The sequence below is a fragment of the Ascaphus truei genome, chromosome 2 (assembly GCF_040206685.1).
Source record: "Ascaphus truei isolate aAscTru1 chromosome 2, aAscTru1.hap1, whole genome shotgun sequence".
Taxonomy (NCBI): Eukaryota; Metazoa; Chordata; class Amphibia; order Anura; family Ascaphidae; genus Ascaphus; species Ascaphus truei.
The window spans coordinates 74,101,462-74,116,990 of NC_134484.1; the positions used below are offsets into that span (position 1 = coordinate 74,101,462).

Here is a 15,529-nt window from a genome sequence, read left to right on the forward strand (position 1 = left end):
ATCTATATATATATAAATATATCTCTCTCATAAAAATATATATATATATATAAAGTGTATATTGTACTATATGTATAGTGTGTGTGTGTGTGTGTGTGTATATATGTATATATGTATATATATATATATATATATATATATATATATATATATATATATATATATAATGTATCTTTTTTTTTTTTTTTTTATATTGCAGGAGTACACACAACATATTGATGGCAGTAAGTAGGCCTTGTATGAAACCTATTTAAATGGTGATAAACATGAGTGAATTAAGTCATAAACATTTGTTTGCACCCAATAATGTTAGAGGCTCACACTTAGTATAGTTGTCAAACATTAGGCCTGTATTATTAAAATAGTGTGTTTTCACAAGGAAGCATGAAGTGTATGTTTTTTGTAAATACATCTATACCAGTTTAGATAGTACTATATATATACACACACACACACACACACACAGTGTGTGTCTGTGTGTGTGTGTGCATATATCAATACATACTACATATATTTTAGTATAAATTCAGATATGTTCTTGAAACAATAACACATAAATGATTAAAGGACAACATTACAATGGCCACCAAAGGTAAGTAATATTTAACACAAAATCCTGCTGTACACGTACAAGAAAGATGTTTGCAGTTAAATAGGTGCTTTTATAATTGCATGAAAATAATATGCACATGCAATGATTACATCAATTAACACACCCAAATGCAATGTTTTGCTGCAAAGTCAATGGCAGCTTCTCTAAACTTAGCAACTGGCTCCTGGTGGAGCATTACTGAACAGACGATTAATACATCAATATTTATAACACTATTCATTAATTAGGAGTGTTAACATTTCCAAAAATTCACGTGTACAAGAACATACTTGAAAGTTTGGAAACAACACAGTCTTCAGCATACATACAATAGTAATTAGATAATCTGAAGTCAACAAAACAAGGCCAAAGACATATTTTGTGAATTTTAAAATTTATTTTTTTTGTTCTTTTTGCGAGCGAGTAACAGGCCTGCTTGTTGTCTCTTGAATTTTCCTTTTTCTTTTGCCACCAACTTTAGGTACAACAGAGCCACTTTGAGTGGCCTCTGGCACTTCACGGGCAGGGCTTGTGGCCAGTGACTCACCTACAGGGCTTTTGGGCAGCGATTCACCTACAGGGCTTTTGGGCAGCGATTCACCTACAGGGCTTTTGGGCAGCGATTCACCTACAGGGCTTTTGGGCAGCGATTCACCTACAGGGCTTTTGGGCAGTGACTCACCTACAGGGCTTTTGGGTAGTGACTGTTCACGGACAGGGCTTGTGCCCACTGACACATGTGAGCAAGTTGGTAGACACTGCACAAGTGATGGTTGGTCTGTTTCATGTGTGTCTTTTGTTGTTTTTGACCAAAAACTGGTCAGTAGTAACTGCTTGTGTTTTCTTTTTGTGGCCTCCTTTGTAGGTGTCAGCTGCTGAATTTGTACAGATGGCAGCGGTAGGATGTCGTCAGGAACCTGCACAGCAATGTCTGCTACTTGACTGGTAACATTTGGGCCTGGTGAATGAATATCAGAAGCATGTGGTGAAAACTGACCTGCATGAACAGATCCTGCCTGTGAGATGTTGAATTGTGGTACATTAGTCATTCTCCAGTAATTAGCTTGTGTTTGCTGAACAACTAATGCTTCGAATGAGGTGTTGATTTTTTGCAACTGTTTAGGCACTTCAATGAAGACTCTGTGGAGATGTGCCAATTGTGAAACTGTTTCTTCCTGCAGTGCAATCATCCTTTCCAGCACTGTCATCAGGTCAGAATGGCGACGATTTTCTGCTTCCACAATTTTTCCCTCAGAAGCTACAATTGCATCATATGTGGTTTTTGCTGGACGATTTGGCGGTAAAACAGTTTCAATTGGAACCTCTTCATGGTCACTTGCTTGTATTTGTGTGTCTATGGCGGCGGCGGCGGCATCATCATCATCATCATCATCATCATCATCATCATCAAAATCCTCTTCATCATGTTCTACAAATAAATGTACACATTATTAAATGGCATGTTAATCTCTGCTGTGTTACTATGTAATTGTACTGTGTCATAAGTAACAACTAACATGTTTCCATACGTTTTATAACCTCACATTAAAAACTACCTTGACTTAAGAATAATGTTTGGACTCAGTATGAAATATGAGTGACTGAAAACTTGCTGTAAACTCACAACTCCTACATGATAGTTAACATCACTAACACAATACAAGTTGCCTTACACTTCATTTTCACTGACACTAAGTAATCCTATTTAAAGAAGATGTGCAAAACAAATAATGAACATGACAACATAACATATAGAAGAGCACATATTATATGGCCACCAACTGATACACTCACCTTCTAGGTGTGTTGAGCTGGCTGACCCAGGTGAAGACACTTGTTCAGTCTCAGGTGACACATGTCCTTCAGGGGCAACTATATATAACAATAACATAAGTTTTACATTTACACGTGTAAATATTGAACAAACAGTTATTGAATGTTCTGTATTTATGAGTACCTAACAGCATCATTTCCTTAACCCAAAATGTGTGTGTGAAAGTGAACATAAATAGTTGTAATAACAATGTACATGCCTGTGTACTTAGAACTTTTGAGTTCACTAACATAAAACATACTATGTTCCTGCAGTAATGCGTGAGGATAAATAGATAAAATTTGTACATAAAAATCATATGTTGTGTAGTGATATCAGTATCATAATGTACATAACTATCATGAGATGACCATTCACAATGGTTATCATGAAGGTGGTCATATTGCAAAAAGTGTTGTTTTTGGTAGAGGATATGTGTGGTACATTAATATAAGATGTGGCACACATGAATGTGGCTGTGACTAAACAAGACAACACATGCAGTGTGTGATAATGTGTCGTTGATAGTAGTAGTTCAACTATAGATATGAGTGAACTAATGTGTGACGTACGCTTTGATAAGTAATGAGTTGTTGGGGCATTTAGTAGCTAAAGTGAAGCTTTCAAATGAGTGTGATTAAATTCAGTTGTGCTAGTCAGGTTGTAAGAACGGTATTCCCTTCCCCAAAAAGCCTAATCAGCCACACCTTTCAATTACTTGAAACAGGTGAAAATGGTGTGAACTAAGTTGACCCTAAAATGAGGCTGCAATTAGTGTGTGTGCTGAACCCCACCCCCTCTGTTGAAGTGTATGCTGTGATGAGATATTAATTGCAGCTGCTTTAACACAATGGTAGATGAGCTAAATAGTCGTGTGCAGTTTTTAAGTTATGAAAACAATGACATAAAATATGATACGTGTGCCTCATTATGCTGTCTGTATATGAGTTAAAGCAAAAATGGACCTTTTCATAAACAACTATAGATGTGTTAGTGCAAGTGATGTTTGTAGGCCGTTGCATGCAATATATTTGATGCATGCTTAAAATAGGCAGTAATGTCATGTTTGTCGGAGTAAAATAAATAAAATACACAATAATATTCTACATATTTCTGTTCTGTACCTGTAGCTAGTAATAATTTCTGATTAACATGTGTTACACATGTGTACTACCCTGTTGTTCCCCATCTTCGCCCACCATCAATTGCTTCCACTGCAGCAATGCATTTTGGGAATTCACATGTAAATGAGCACGCAATGGCACGTGCTATATTAGTTACTGCTTTTAGTAGGACTACAACATATATGTCTATTTTGAGATATATATATATACAGAATCAGACATATACATATATAGATGCAGGTATGCTTATATTGTGAAGACAGTATAAAAAGCAGTGTAACTATGCAAAATAACTGTAAGCAACGACACGCCTAGTACAGTAATATTTCTCACCTGGTGGAAATTGTGAGGGGTAAATTCCTATATCACGGTCACCAGGTAAGCCTTCCACGACGACGGGAAGTAATTTGCCCGAAGCAGCTCCTCCAATGGACTTAATATGAGACGTTGTGGTGTCGGCCCACCTCCAGTGCCAGTAGCATGCACGCGTTGGTGTTGTATTTTCTTTTTCAATTTGGACCTAATATCATCAAATCTCTTGTGACAATTCCGCTTGTCCCTCACATGATTCCCACACGCATTGACACCAATGACTATTGTGTCCCACATTTCTTTTCTGCTTGCTGAACTTGTCCGCCCTTGAAAAACATATAAAATATATGAGGTAAATGATTAATAATAGAAGCACCAGTTTCCTACACTGCTAGCTGTTCCAAGAGATAGCAAACATGCTGTTTTATGTGTAATATGTGAAGCACATGAGCATTCACTACTAAACCTATACATGTAAGCAAGGTTGCATTCATATTGTATGCAGTTATGGCAAATTGACCGCCTGTGTTTAGTTGTCCTTGTAAGGCATGATAAAAAGCTGTGTTTCCAGACTAATTAACATAGAAAGATATTCTGAACCCATATTTGCATATGAACAAAACTCAGATGACCTAGGATCACATGTATTTGAATAATAAATGTAAAGGTACACTTACCTAGTAAATGTCCATATATACTGTCATAGTGCTCCAGAATGCCAGTGACAAGAGCTGTATTTTCCTGGTCATTGAAGCGAGGATTACGTGGCTTCTCCACACGTTTCTTCCGAGCAGGTTTAGGGTCAGAGCTTGGCTGGTGCTGACTGGACTCTCCTTCTTCCAATGGAAGAGCCTCCAAAAGCTGCCCACCAGCAAGCACGCCACCACCAGACACCCCATCAGCAACTGCGCCACCAGCAGCACTCACAGCACCAGCACTCCCACTCCTAGCACCAGCACTCCCACTCCTAGCACCAGCACTCCCACTCCTAGCACCAGCACTCCCACTCCCAGCAACAGCACTCCCACTCCCAGCAACAACACTCCCACTCCCAGCAACAGCACTCCCACTCACAGCAACAGCACTCCCACTCACAGCAACAGCACTCCCAGCAACAGCACTCCCACTCCCAGCAACAGCACTCCCACTCCCAGCACCAGCACTCCCACTCCCAGCAACACCACTCGGTGCACCAGCAACATCACTCCCCTGAACAGTACGTTCACTCCGACGCGTACTCGCACGAGTAGCACTCCCACTCCCACCAGCATCACTCTTCCCACGCTTTGCGGGAATACTTCCAGCACTCACAAAAAACAGACAACTAATGTACAGCCAATCACACAAAACACTTCCACATATAAAACAAGACAAAGATGTAAACAAAACAACAATGGACAAAGCTCACCCAATACACAACAAGTCTCTCCGTCAATATGCAAATGTTCAATCAGCCAGCTCTGTGCGTCTCTCTCTCTCTCTCACTCCCAACAACACAGAGAATGATTAGCAGTACACGTTGCCTTTAAATATGGCGCGCAATCCAAAACATGCTTGTTTCGCCTGATTCAGCAAGATTTGTGATTGGGCAACCTATCAGCACCCCGCCACGCACGCCGATACACCTGTGTGTGATCGGATAATCATCGTGAGAGTGGGCGGATTTGTTTTCGGGTTGATTTTGAATGTATTCGGCACTTACTGCATACGGAGAGGAAAAATCGCCATTAACATGACTCATCGGTAAACTTGCCGATTTCACTTAATCGACGCTTACTGCATGAGGCCCTATATACCGTATCAGCCTGTGGAGCTACCCATATGCTTTGTGAAAGAGGTGGGGTTTAAGATTAGTCTTAAAGGTGGGTAGAGAGGGTGCTAGTCTGATTAACAGTTCTGGTGTACATAATGTATTGTCTGTTTATAAAATGATTTTGACGAGCAGGATAAAGCTGGATTAGCTCTTATAAATTAATTCATGACTAACAATATTTTAAATTGAAATTGTGTATAAATAATATATTTTGTGAAATAAAATATCAGTTCGTTTTTAAATTGTAATTTTAAAAAAATCACTTTATTAAGTAACTATTTTATGTGTTTTATATTTAGTCTAGAGGAAGATAGAATGGCCTAAAAAGGTCAAGTTGTGCGCCTTGCACTACACCAATGGAGATATGGGGAACCAATAAATTGTGGATGTGTGGTGACGGAACAAAAAACTGCAATAAGAGTGTGGAGGTGGTGCTGGCAGGGATGGGGTTAATGATAAGCAAAGAAAAGAAAGAACGCTCCCTAATAGCCGCACAAGAGAACACCTATACCTATATTAAAAATTACTATTTATTAATAAATGATTAAAATATATTTATTGCAGCAAAAAACTAACGTGAACCAAAGTGATTAAAATAAATTAAAAAACGGAGGAGGTAACTGGATGCCTAGTTCAAACTAACAGTGTATGCTAGGAATAACTATTTTAGAATGTCCCACTGCTATATGATTATACTAACAGTGGTAGTTATACCAATACAGTTCTATATAGTTTGAGGACTACACCTAAATGGAGAGTATAGCTTAATATAGTGTGTGCTCAGAATAATATAGTATATTTGTTGAGCCAGCTAATGCTAGTATACGAATATATACACACACATATGTACCAGACCAACAGGTTCAAAGGTAAATGAACCTAGAGGTCTGTTATGTTTAGCAAAACAGCTATTTCAAGATCACAAAGTATGTGTCTTGTACTCGGAACCATGACAAATAGGAGAGTAGTCAGAGTGTAACGGTGAAACATATGTTGGGCAGGCTAAGCGTCACCACCTAGTGCGCTGGCTATATCGGAGAGGTCTGTTGCCTTTTCTCAGTTAGAGTGTTTCGGAGCCTTCTAAAGGAAGCACAACACTCTGACTACTCTCCTATTTGTCATGGTTCCGAGTACAAGACACATACTTTGTGATCTTGAAATAGCTGTTTTGCTAAACATAACAGACCTCTAGGTTCATTTACCTTTGAATCTGTTGGTCTGGTACATATGTGTGTGTATATATCCGTATACTAGCATTAGCTGGCTCAACAAATATACTATATTATTCTGAGCACACACACTATATAAAGCTATATTCTCCATTTAGGTGTAGTCCTCAAACTATATAGAACTGTATTGGTATAACTACCACTGTTAGTATAATCATATAGCAGTGGGACATTCTAAAATAGTTATTCCTAGCATACACTGTTAGTTTGAACTAGGCATACAGTTACCTCCTCCGGTTTTTAATTTATTTTAATCACTTTGGTTCACGTTAGATTTTTGCTGCATTAAATATATTTTAATCATTTATTAATAAAAAGTAATTTTTAATATAGGTATAGGTGTTCTCTTGTGCGGCTATTAGGGAGCTTTCTTTCTTTTCTTTGCTTATATTTAGTCTATGTACAATCGCCTTGTTTATTTATGTATGCACTCATTAGTTAAAATAAAGTCTTTTAAAAGTCAAAGTATCTCCCACCACAGACTCAATCACCTAGAGAGCGCGTGAGAGTGTAAATTAAACTTGAGCACCTGTTTCTTTCCCATTTCTCACTACTTTTAATAGGGCCAATAAGACCTCAGTACAGATATTTCTCCTATTTATAATGTAATCGTTATACAGCCATTTCTTAAGGAATAAATATGAACACAATGGGGCCTATTCTAGTAGGTTTGATAACATTTCTGTCATCTTGAATGATGCAGCATGTTCCCACCGAACGGTTTGTCATTTGTGTTATCACGGTATTCAGAAAGAATCTGAAACAATCTCAAACAATGAGGTAGGAAAATGCCAATACTGCTCGGCAAAGCAGCAATGTGATCTCAGCCTCTCTCAAAGTTTTCCCCGTACAATCTGGCTGCAGTCAGTAAGAGCTGTATAGTAATAGCTGCATCTCCCTTCACAGTTTCACCGGCAATCACACTGCTTTTATTAACATTGTAATACTAGTATACGGGAGCAGTGGTCTCCGGAGCTGAAACACATTCATTTCAGGTCCTGGGACCCCCGCTTCCCGAATTACAGGCCTGGTAAGGGGTGCCGGTATCTCCTATGCGTTTAAATGTCCCGGGCACGTGACACAGCAGATTTAAAAATTGCAGGGGGATACTGGCACCCTATACCGGCCTGTAACTCAGGAAGCAGGGGGTCCCCAAGGCTGAAATCAATGCGGTTCAGCTCCGTAGACCCCATGTTCCTATACACTAGTATTAAAATGTAAATAAAAACAGCTTCATTATCTTAGCGGCTAGCCGCTAAGGCAATGAAGGGGTTAAATATGAGTTCCCGGTTTGTTGGGGGTACAGGTGGTGGATGCAGGGGGTAGTTGCCCTAGGGTGGGTGGTTAGGCTTGCCGTTAAGTTTGCGGGAGAAGTTAACCCCTTCACCACCATAGCGGTGGTAACCGCTATGGTAATAAAGAGATTAACCACTCTTCAACCCACCCGAGAGGCCTAACCACCCACCCTTGGGGCAACTACCCCCTTCACCAATCCCTCTACCCCCAAGAAACATTAAAATATAACAACCCTACTACCCACAACAACCCCCCTCAACACATTGAATAATGGGTAAAGATACTATTATCCAGATCTGGATAATAGCTCATTTGCCCATTAAAAATAAAACATTATCCAGCCAGTATAAAGTAAGTACAAGTTCTACTTATCCCTGCCAGGATAAAGGCCGTCCTCATCACCGTCTTCTGTGTCCATGTTCCCTATGGGAAACAACAGTACAATAAAAAAACAGACTACTGGCCACTAACCCCTTAACACCATAGCGGTTTGTAACCGCTATAGTAATTAAGGCGTTAATCCCCCTCCCCCGCTACCCACCTGGGCAGCCTAACCACCCTCCCCAGGGCAACTAGCCCCACCCTCTACTCATTGATTAGCACAGTGGTACATCATGCCCGTATAATATGGGCATGATTTGCCACTATGGTAGTCAATGGACAACCTAAAAATAAAACCGGCATCAAAAAGACACAACAATTATTAAAACCAGCACAAAAATACACAACAATTAAAAAAAACAATGACCAACAATACAAAGCAATAAAATAAACCAAGGACCAAATCACAAAGCAATTAAAAAAAAACAAATCACCAAATATTGAAAGCAATTAAAAAAAACAATCACCATAAAAAACACAATTAAACAAACCAATATCCAAAAAAACACAAAAAGAAACAATCCGATTGGTTGAAGTACCATGAGACATCTTCAATTTTTTTTAAAAGGATGCGGCATCATCTTAATGGGATGATGTCACATTCTTTTAAAAAAAAAATAGAAGATGTCACATCGTACTTCAACAAATCGGATTGGGGATTCATCTCATAGTATATCTCACAATACGATTGGTTTCAGTACCATGTGATGGCAGCCATTTGTTTTAAGGATGTGACGTACCTACCTTGAAGATGGCTTCAAATCCTTTAAAAAAATGAACCCTGTCACATGGTACGGGCATACAATTGGATTGGGGCTGTACCATCTTACACTCAAATGTGACGTCACATACCTTATATAAGGCCTGTCCCATCTCATTTGACCTTAAGAAGCAGACAGGACAACATCTGCCTATTGGATTACAATATAAAGATGAAGATAAAGAAGAAGGACTTAACAGAAGTTGAGGAGCATTGCGTCGACGATGAAGAGGTTGCTGCTGGATTCAGAATCGGATGGTGAAGACGTTAAAAGTAAGAAAAACATTGATTGTAGTTTTTTTTCATTGCGTATTTTTACTTCAGGTTGTCCATTGACTGCCAATGTGTTTATCTATACCCCTCTGGGGCAATACTGTAGATAAATACATTTTTTGCCAAATGCTTGTTTTTATTTTATTGTTATGTATTTTTGTACTTTTTTTATTGTGTTTTTTTGTTGCTTGGTTTGTTTAATTGTGTTCTTATTGGTGATTTTTTTTTTTATTGCTTTGTGTTTTTTGTCCTTGGTTTATTTTATTATTGTGTATTTTTGTGCTGGTTTTTTTAATTGTTGTGTCTTTTTGATGCTGGTTTTATTTTTAGGTTGTCCATTGACTGCCGTAGTGGCAAATCATGCCCATATTATATGGGCATGAGTACCACTGTGCCAATTAATGGGTAGAGGTTAGGGGTTGTTGCCCTGGAGAGAGTGGTTTGTCCGCCCGGGTGGATAGCGAAGGAGGGGGGTTAACCCCTTAATTGCTATAGCGGTTACTACCTTTTGGGTGGCAAGATGAGATCTGTGATAAGCTTGATAGTTCAGAGCTCTGATTATCTCATCGGAGGTACTAGAATAGAGTGATTTTAGAAAAAAATGTGAGTTAGAGCTGTATGTCAGCTCCCCCTTGGTGTGTTTGAGCAGCAGTGAGACCGCTCGGGGAGATGCACTCCCCGTACGAGTTTGGCAGGTTATCGGAACTTTCTGAATAACTAACTTGCCAAACCGTTTGGGAAGTGCTCAAAATCCTCGATGAGTTAGTTATCAAATCTACTAGAAGAGGCCCCAATTTATTTCCAAAAAGAACGATTGATAAAGTGAGACTGGAGGAAAGCATCCTTTCACCGAGATTAAAAAGACAGCATGTAGATTTTAAAACTTGTTTTATTAAGTTAATTGCTTAGAGGAATTTCTGTCTCAATATGGGTGAAAACAGCAGATTATTTGAGGTGACTTATTTTATAATTGGTCACTTTAAAAGTGTTTGAAAAAAGTTGCCTATACTTACCAATGTACAACACTTAAATGCCTAAATATTCCCTCTAGAATCAAGAAAATCATTTAAACTTTCAATAACCAAGTCAATTATTGCTCTGGGTAATATAAAAAGGAATGTAATTACCTAAAGTGAAGTTAGCAGGCTAAGAAATGAAATACAGATTTTTTTGTCTCTTAAAATAAATGTAGCATTTCCTCATCACAGGCTCCTGTATAGTATTAAAATGTCTTTTAGATGGTAAATTGTCTGCACAATCTTTGAGATTTGAAATATATGTGATTAAAGCCTATAACAATTACATTTTATGGAAGCACTTTCGTGTTCTGGACAAAAATAGCACGTTAGGAGCAATTAAACAGTAGGAAAAAATGTACAGGGTTAATTTCATTCACACATGCCTAAAATTTTGCACTGCAGATGACATTTGTTTCATGGCTTTACTTTTTCACTTGGAGTTTTCTTGTAGGTTTTATTAATACTGTATGTAGTAGACACCACAATTTTATGGGCATTTTGATGTGCTCCTCTGTGCTTATGAGTCATCATGCAAAACGAAGAAACAAACGTTAAAAGTGTGATTAGATTTTATCAGCACAGTGTATGGATGCATACAAATCCTTCACAGACGTTCAGAATAAATGTGTACATCAGTATAGGGTGATATCTTTTATTTGGATTGACAATTGTATTACAGGACAAGCTTTCACAAGTTCTACATTGAAGCATTACTGATTCACATAGATTCCATGACTTTAACACTCTAATACTATCCTAGCTCCTGTTACTAGTTTCAAATATTTGGGCATATGGTTTGACTCCCATTTAACATTTAGGTTGTACATTGATACCCTGACATCCAAAACCTATTCCAAACTAGGTGTACTATATAGGAACAAATCCTCCCTAAGTCTGCTGGTCAGAAAGTGCATTGCACAGCAGATACTAATGTCAATTATAGACTATGGGGACATAGTAAATGGCATGGCAACCCAAGCGCACCTTGGCAAACTTGATGCCCTCTAAACTCATTATGCCGCTTTGTCCTCCAATGCAACTACAACACACATCACTGCAAAATGCTCAAAGAACTAGATTGATCATCACTTGAGTCTAGGCGCAAAGTTCATCTTTCCTGTCTTGCCTTCAAATACTTTCTGGTCAAGCTACCTGCCTACAGTATCTGCAAAAGCTCCTCCCCCCTACCACATGCAGCACTTATCATCTGAGATCTGACTCCAAAAGACTCTTCATGGTCCAAAGGTTCAACAAAGTATCCGGACGCTCCTTCTCTTACCGTGTACCCCTCAACTGGAATAATCTACCGTAAACTCTCACAGTCGCCACCAGTCTAAGTTCTTTCAAAACTAAAGCTATCTCACACTTTAATCTGGTCTGCAACTGTTACATACGCCTATAAAATATCTGAGATCTGACTCCAAAAGACTGTACAAAGTATCTGGCCGCTCCTCCTCTTACCATGCACCCCAAAACTGGAACAACCTACCGGAGACTCTCACATCCACCGCCAGTTTAAGTTCTTTCAAAACTAAGGCGAGCTCAAATTTTAATCTGGTCTGTAACTGTTAAATACGCCTATAATATATATTATCTTTAACTGCATGAAACTCTGTTTCCCCCACCCAATCTCACAAAGGGCCTATCTATGCGAAACTCGCTCTGGTTGCATGGTTGAGTGTGGTGCAAACCTGCTGGTAACAGGGGGCCCTGGGTCTCCCGCATGTGTTGTAGGGGAATTACAGGACAGGCTTCTGGGGTCTTGCCCAAATAGTACTCACAGGTGCAGCGACTCCATCTTTTGCAGCCCCCAGATGTATGGGGAGAAGTCTCTGCAGAAGAATCTCTCTCTATCTTCTTCCCAATAGACTTCACTCTCAGGACAGAAGTATGGTAAACACAGTGTTCTTTATTGGGTCTCTCTGTATTCAGCAGCAAGATACTGTATCAGCTTGTGTCCAACCTCAGGATGTCCCTGGACTCACTCTCAGCCAAAGAGCACCAGGAGCAGTCCTAGCTCTTCCCTTACTCTCTGGTAGAGTACGGGGAACAGTCTCCCACCTAGGAGGGCACAATCTCCCCCAGAGGGAGGGCACACAGTGTACAGAGCCCTGCACACTGTTCTCGGTTAGAAAGCCTCTCTCACAGTAGAGGCAACGCTGCCGAAATACAGGAAGTGCAGTGCCTTAAATACAGTTTCAGTAGTCACCACCCCTGGGCCTCTTATTGGACACAAGTCCTGATGACACTACCTTCTCTGACTCAATGCACTGCAATGAGTGGGGAAAACCCATAATTACTTCTGGCAAACCTACCCTTACTAGGCATTACTGCCAGGAGGAGAGCAGATCTATAGCCCAAAACCAATCAGGGCTACATGTGTATGGAATGTCTTGTATATAATGTATACCCTGTTTACTTATGTAACTGTATTTGTAACCATGTATTATTTGTCATCTTAACTCTATGCCCAGGACATACTTGAAAATGAGAGGTAACTCAATGTATTACTTCCTGGTAACACATTTTATAAATAAAAAATAATAATAAATATTTGTTGTTATACATTCCGTGCCTGCTATAGTACTGCCAACTGGTCTGAAGAGGGAGCAGTCTCACCACAACTTTCATGGAGTCCCTTAATTCACTCAGTCCGGTTATTTATAAATCCAGGAAGCAGCGTTTTGCTGGTTATGTATCCCTCACCTGCCAGGCCTTATTCCGAGTGCTGATGCGCTCCCGTATCCGAGCAGAGTACACCCACGCTGTGGCCACAGGACAAGAAGATTCGTTCACTTCCCAGTGGGCCTTAGGCGGTGTGCTCTGCTTGGTATCCCCCCATGGTGGCCAGAAAAAGCACTCTTTATTACAGTTGTCGCAATCAACCTGTAAGCAAGTTCCCTGAGAGTGGGAAATGCAATGGAGTGAGCTTTTAACCATTTTAAAAGTGGGAGGGCGTGAGCTTCAAACTACGGAGGAGCCACCCTCCAAATCAGTGCTATTCCTGGTAATGTACAGGTTAATAAGAGCTTCAATCAGACTTAGAACTATGCAACTAATTTTGACAGATTTATTATAAATCATTCTTCCTGGTAATGTACAGGTTATTAAGAATTTATATTAGTGTTAGGTACCCTTGAGATGTGGTCTGCCGTGTAGGGGCTCAAAGGCTTACAACACTTTGGCCAAAGAGTTAAACTAAAAGACCATTTTATTCTAAAGATATCTATATATATATATATATATATATATATATATATATATATATATATATATATATATTTAGGCACTGTACCGTGTATAGGTGTCATTGGATGTGCAATGAGCTCTGTCTGTGTTTCATGTTCTGTCTCTGGTTTTAAATATATATTGCCATGCTCAGTAGCACTCCTCTGTGACACTTATACGCTTATATATATGTTGTGGTTATTTTGGGGGTTCAATATGAGCTTGTAGGTGTCCTGTATGTTTTACAATTCTTGTTCGTCTGGTCATGGCTGATTTGGAGGGTGGCTCCTCCTCTCTAGTTTGAAACTCACTCCCTCCCACTTTTAAAATGGTTAAAAGCTCACGCCATTGCATTTCCCACTCTCAGGGGAACTTGCTTACAGGTTGATTGAGACAACTCTAATACAGAGTGCTTTTCCTGGTAATGCACAGGTTAATAAGAGCTTCAATCAGACTTAGAACTATGCAACTAATTTTGACAGATTTATTATAAATCATTCTTCCTGGTAATGTACAGGTTATTAAGAATTTATATTAGTGTTAGGTACCCTTGAGATGTGGTCTGCCATGTAGCTCAAGGGCTTACAACACTTTGGCCAAAGAGTTAAACTAAAAGATAATTTTATTCAAAAGATATCTATATATATATATATATATATATATATGAGGACTAACAAAAAAACAAAAAAGCAGCGCCCAAAAAGGATATTAATAGTGAATAAATAAGTTTATGTGATATTAATGCCACAATGACGTATTAAATGTCACAATGACGTATTAAATGTGTAAGTGCCTGTGCATAAAACAAATGGAATATTGAATAAAAATGAATAAATAACCTAAAAATAACACAATATAATAATATTCAAAAAGTAAAGTGAAAACCAGTCCTTAAGAAAATAGTTCATCAATGAAAATGGTGACGTGGGTAGAAGAGGACTCCGGCTGCTCTCAAAAGGAATAAAAGGAATAACCACATCCTATGGAATCTGTAGAAGAGAGAGAGGAGAGAGCGCACGCCCCATAGTATAAAACTGTATATTTAATGATGGAAAGGGGAAGGAAGGGAAAGAAATACACTCACAAGGGAACAAATTTTAAAAGCATTTCGTGATAATATCACCACCATCCGGTATCTGTACTTCGATCAAACGTCCGTCAGTCTCTAGGAGGTGAAGGAACCGTGATCATCAGGATGTTCAGGGCGTGAAGAAAGTATCAACAAAATCATGCCAGAATCCCAGAAAATCTCATTGCTGGATGACCTCTGTGATGTTGAATGCAGGAACAGGCCTGTTCCTGCGCATGCGTGATGACGCAATGTCCGTACGTATTGCGTAATGACGCTCCCTGATGCGTTTCATCACACACGGGCGACTTTGTGCGTCAGGGAGCGTCATTACGCAATACATACGGACATTACGTCATCACGCATGCGCAGGAACAGGCCGGTTCGTGCGTTCAACATCCAGCAAAGAGATTTTCTGGGATTCTGGCACGATTTCGTTGATACTTTCTTCACGCCCTGAACATCCTGATGATCACGGTTCCTTCACCTCCTAGAGACTGACGGACGTTTGATCGAAATACAGATACTGGATGGTGGTGATATTATCACGAAATGCTTTTAAAATTTGTACCCTTGTGAGTGTATTTCTTTCCCTTCCCTCCCCTTCCCATCATTAAATA

The 15,529-nt window shown here is 39.3% G+C and overlaps 1 protein-coding gene across 1 annotated transcript; it reads right to left on the minus strand.

The window, feature by feature from the left end:
* Positions 1 to 353: 353 nt before the first annotated feature.
* On the minus strand, positions 354 to 8,597 carry LOC142488105 (uncharacterized). The gene is made up of 3 exons (XM_075588478.1): positions 8,582 to 8,597; positions 2,387 to 2,464; positions 354 to 2,021 (listed from the first exon to the last, which is right to left on the minus strand). Exons 1-3 carry the CDS (start codon positions 8,595 to 8,597, stop codon positions 988 to 990), a joined length of 1,128 nt encoding a protein of 375 aa, XP_075444593.1. The 3' UTR covers positions 354 to 987.
* Positions 8,598 to 15,529: the final 6,932 nt, after the last annotated feature.

Excerpts from the sequence above, each read along its gene's own strand:
- LOC142488105 (XM_075588478.1), bottom strand. Across the intron at positions 2,022-2,386 it reads CAGCTCAACACACCTAGAAG|AACATGATGAAGAGGATTTT; the intron begins GTGAGTGTATCA and ends ATTTATTTGTAG.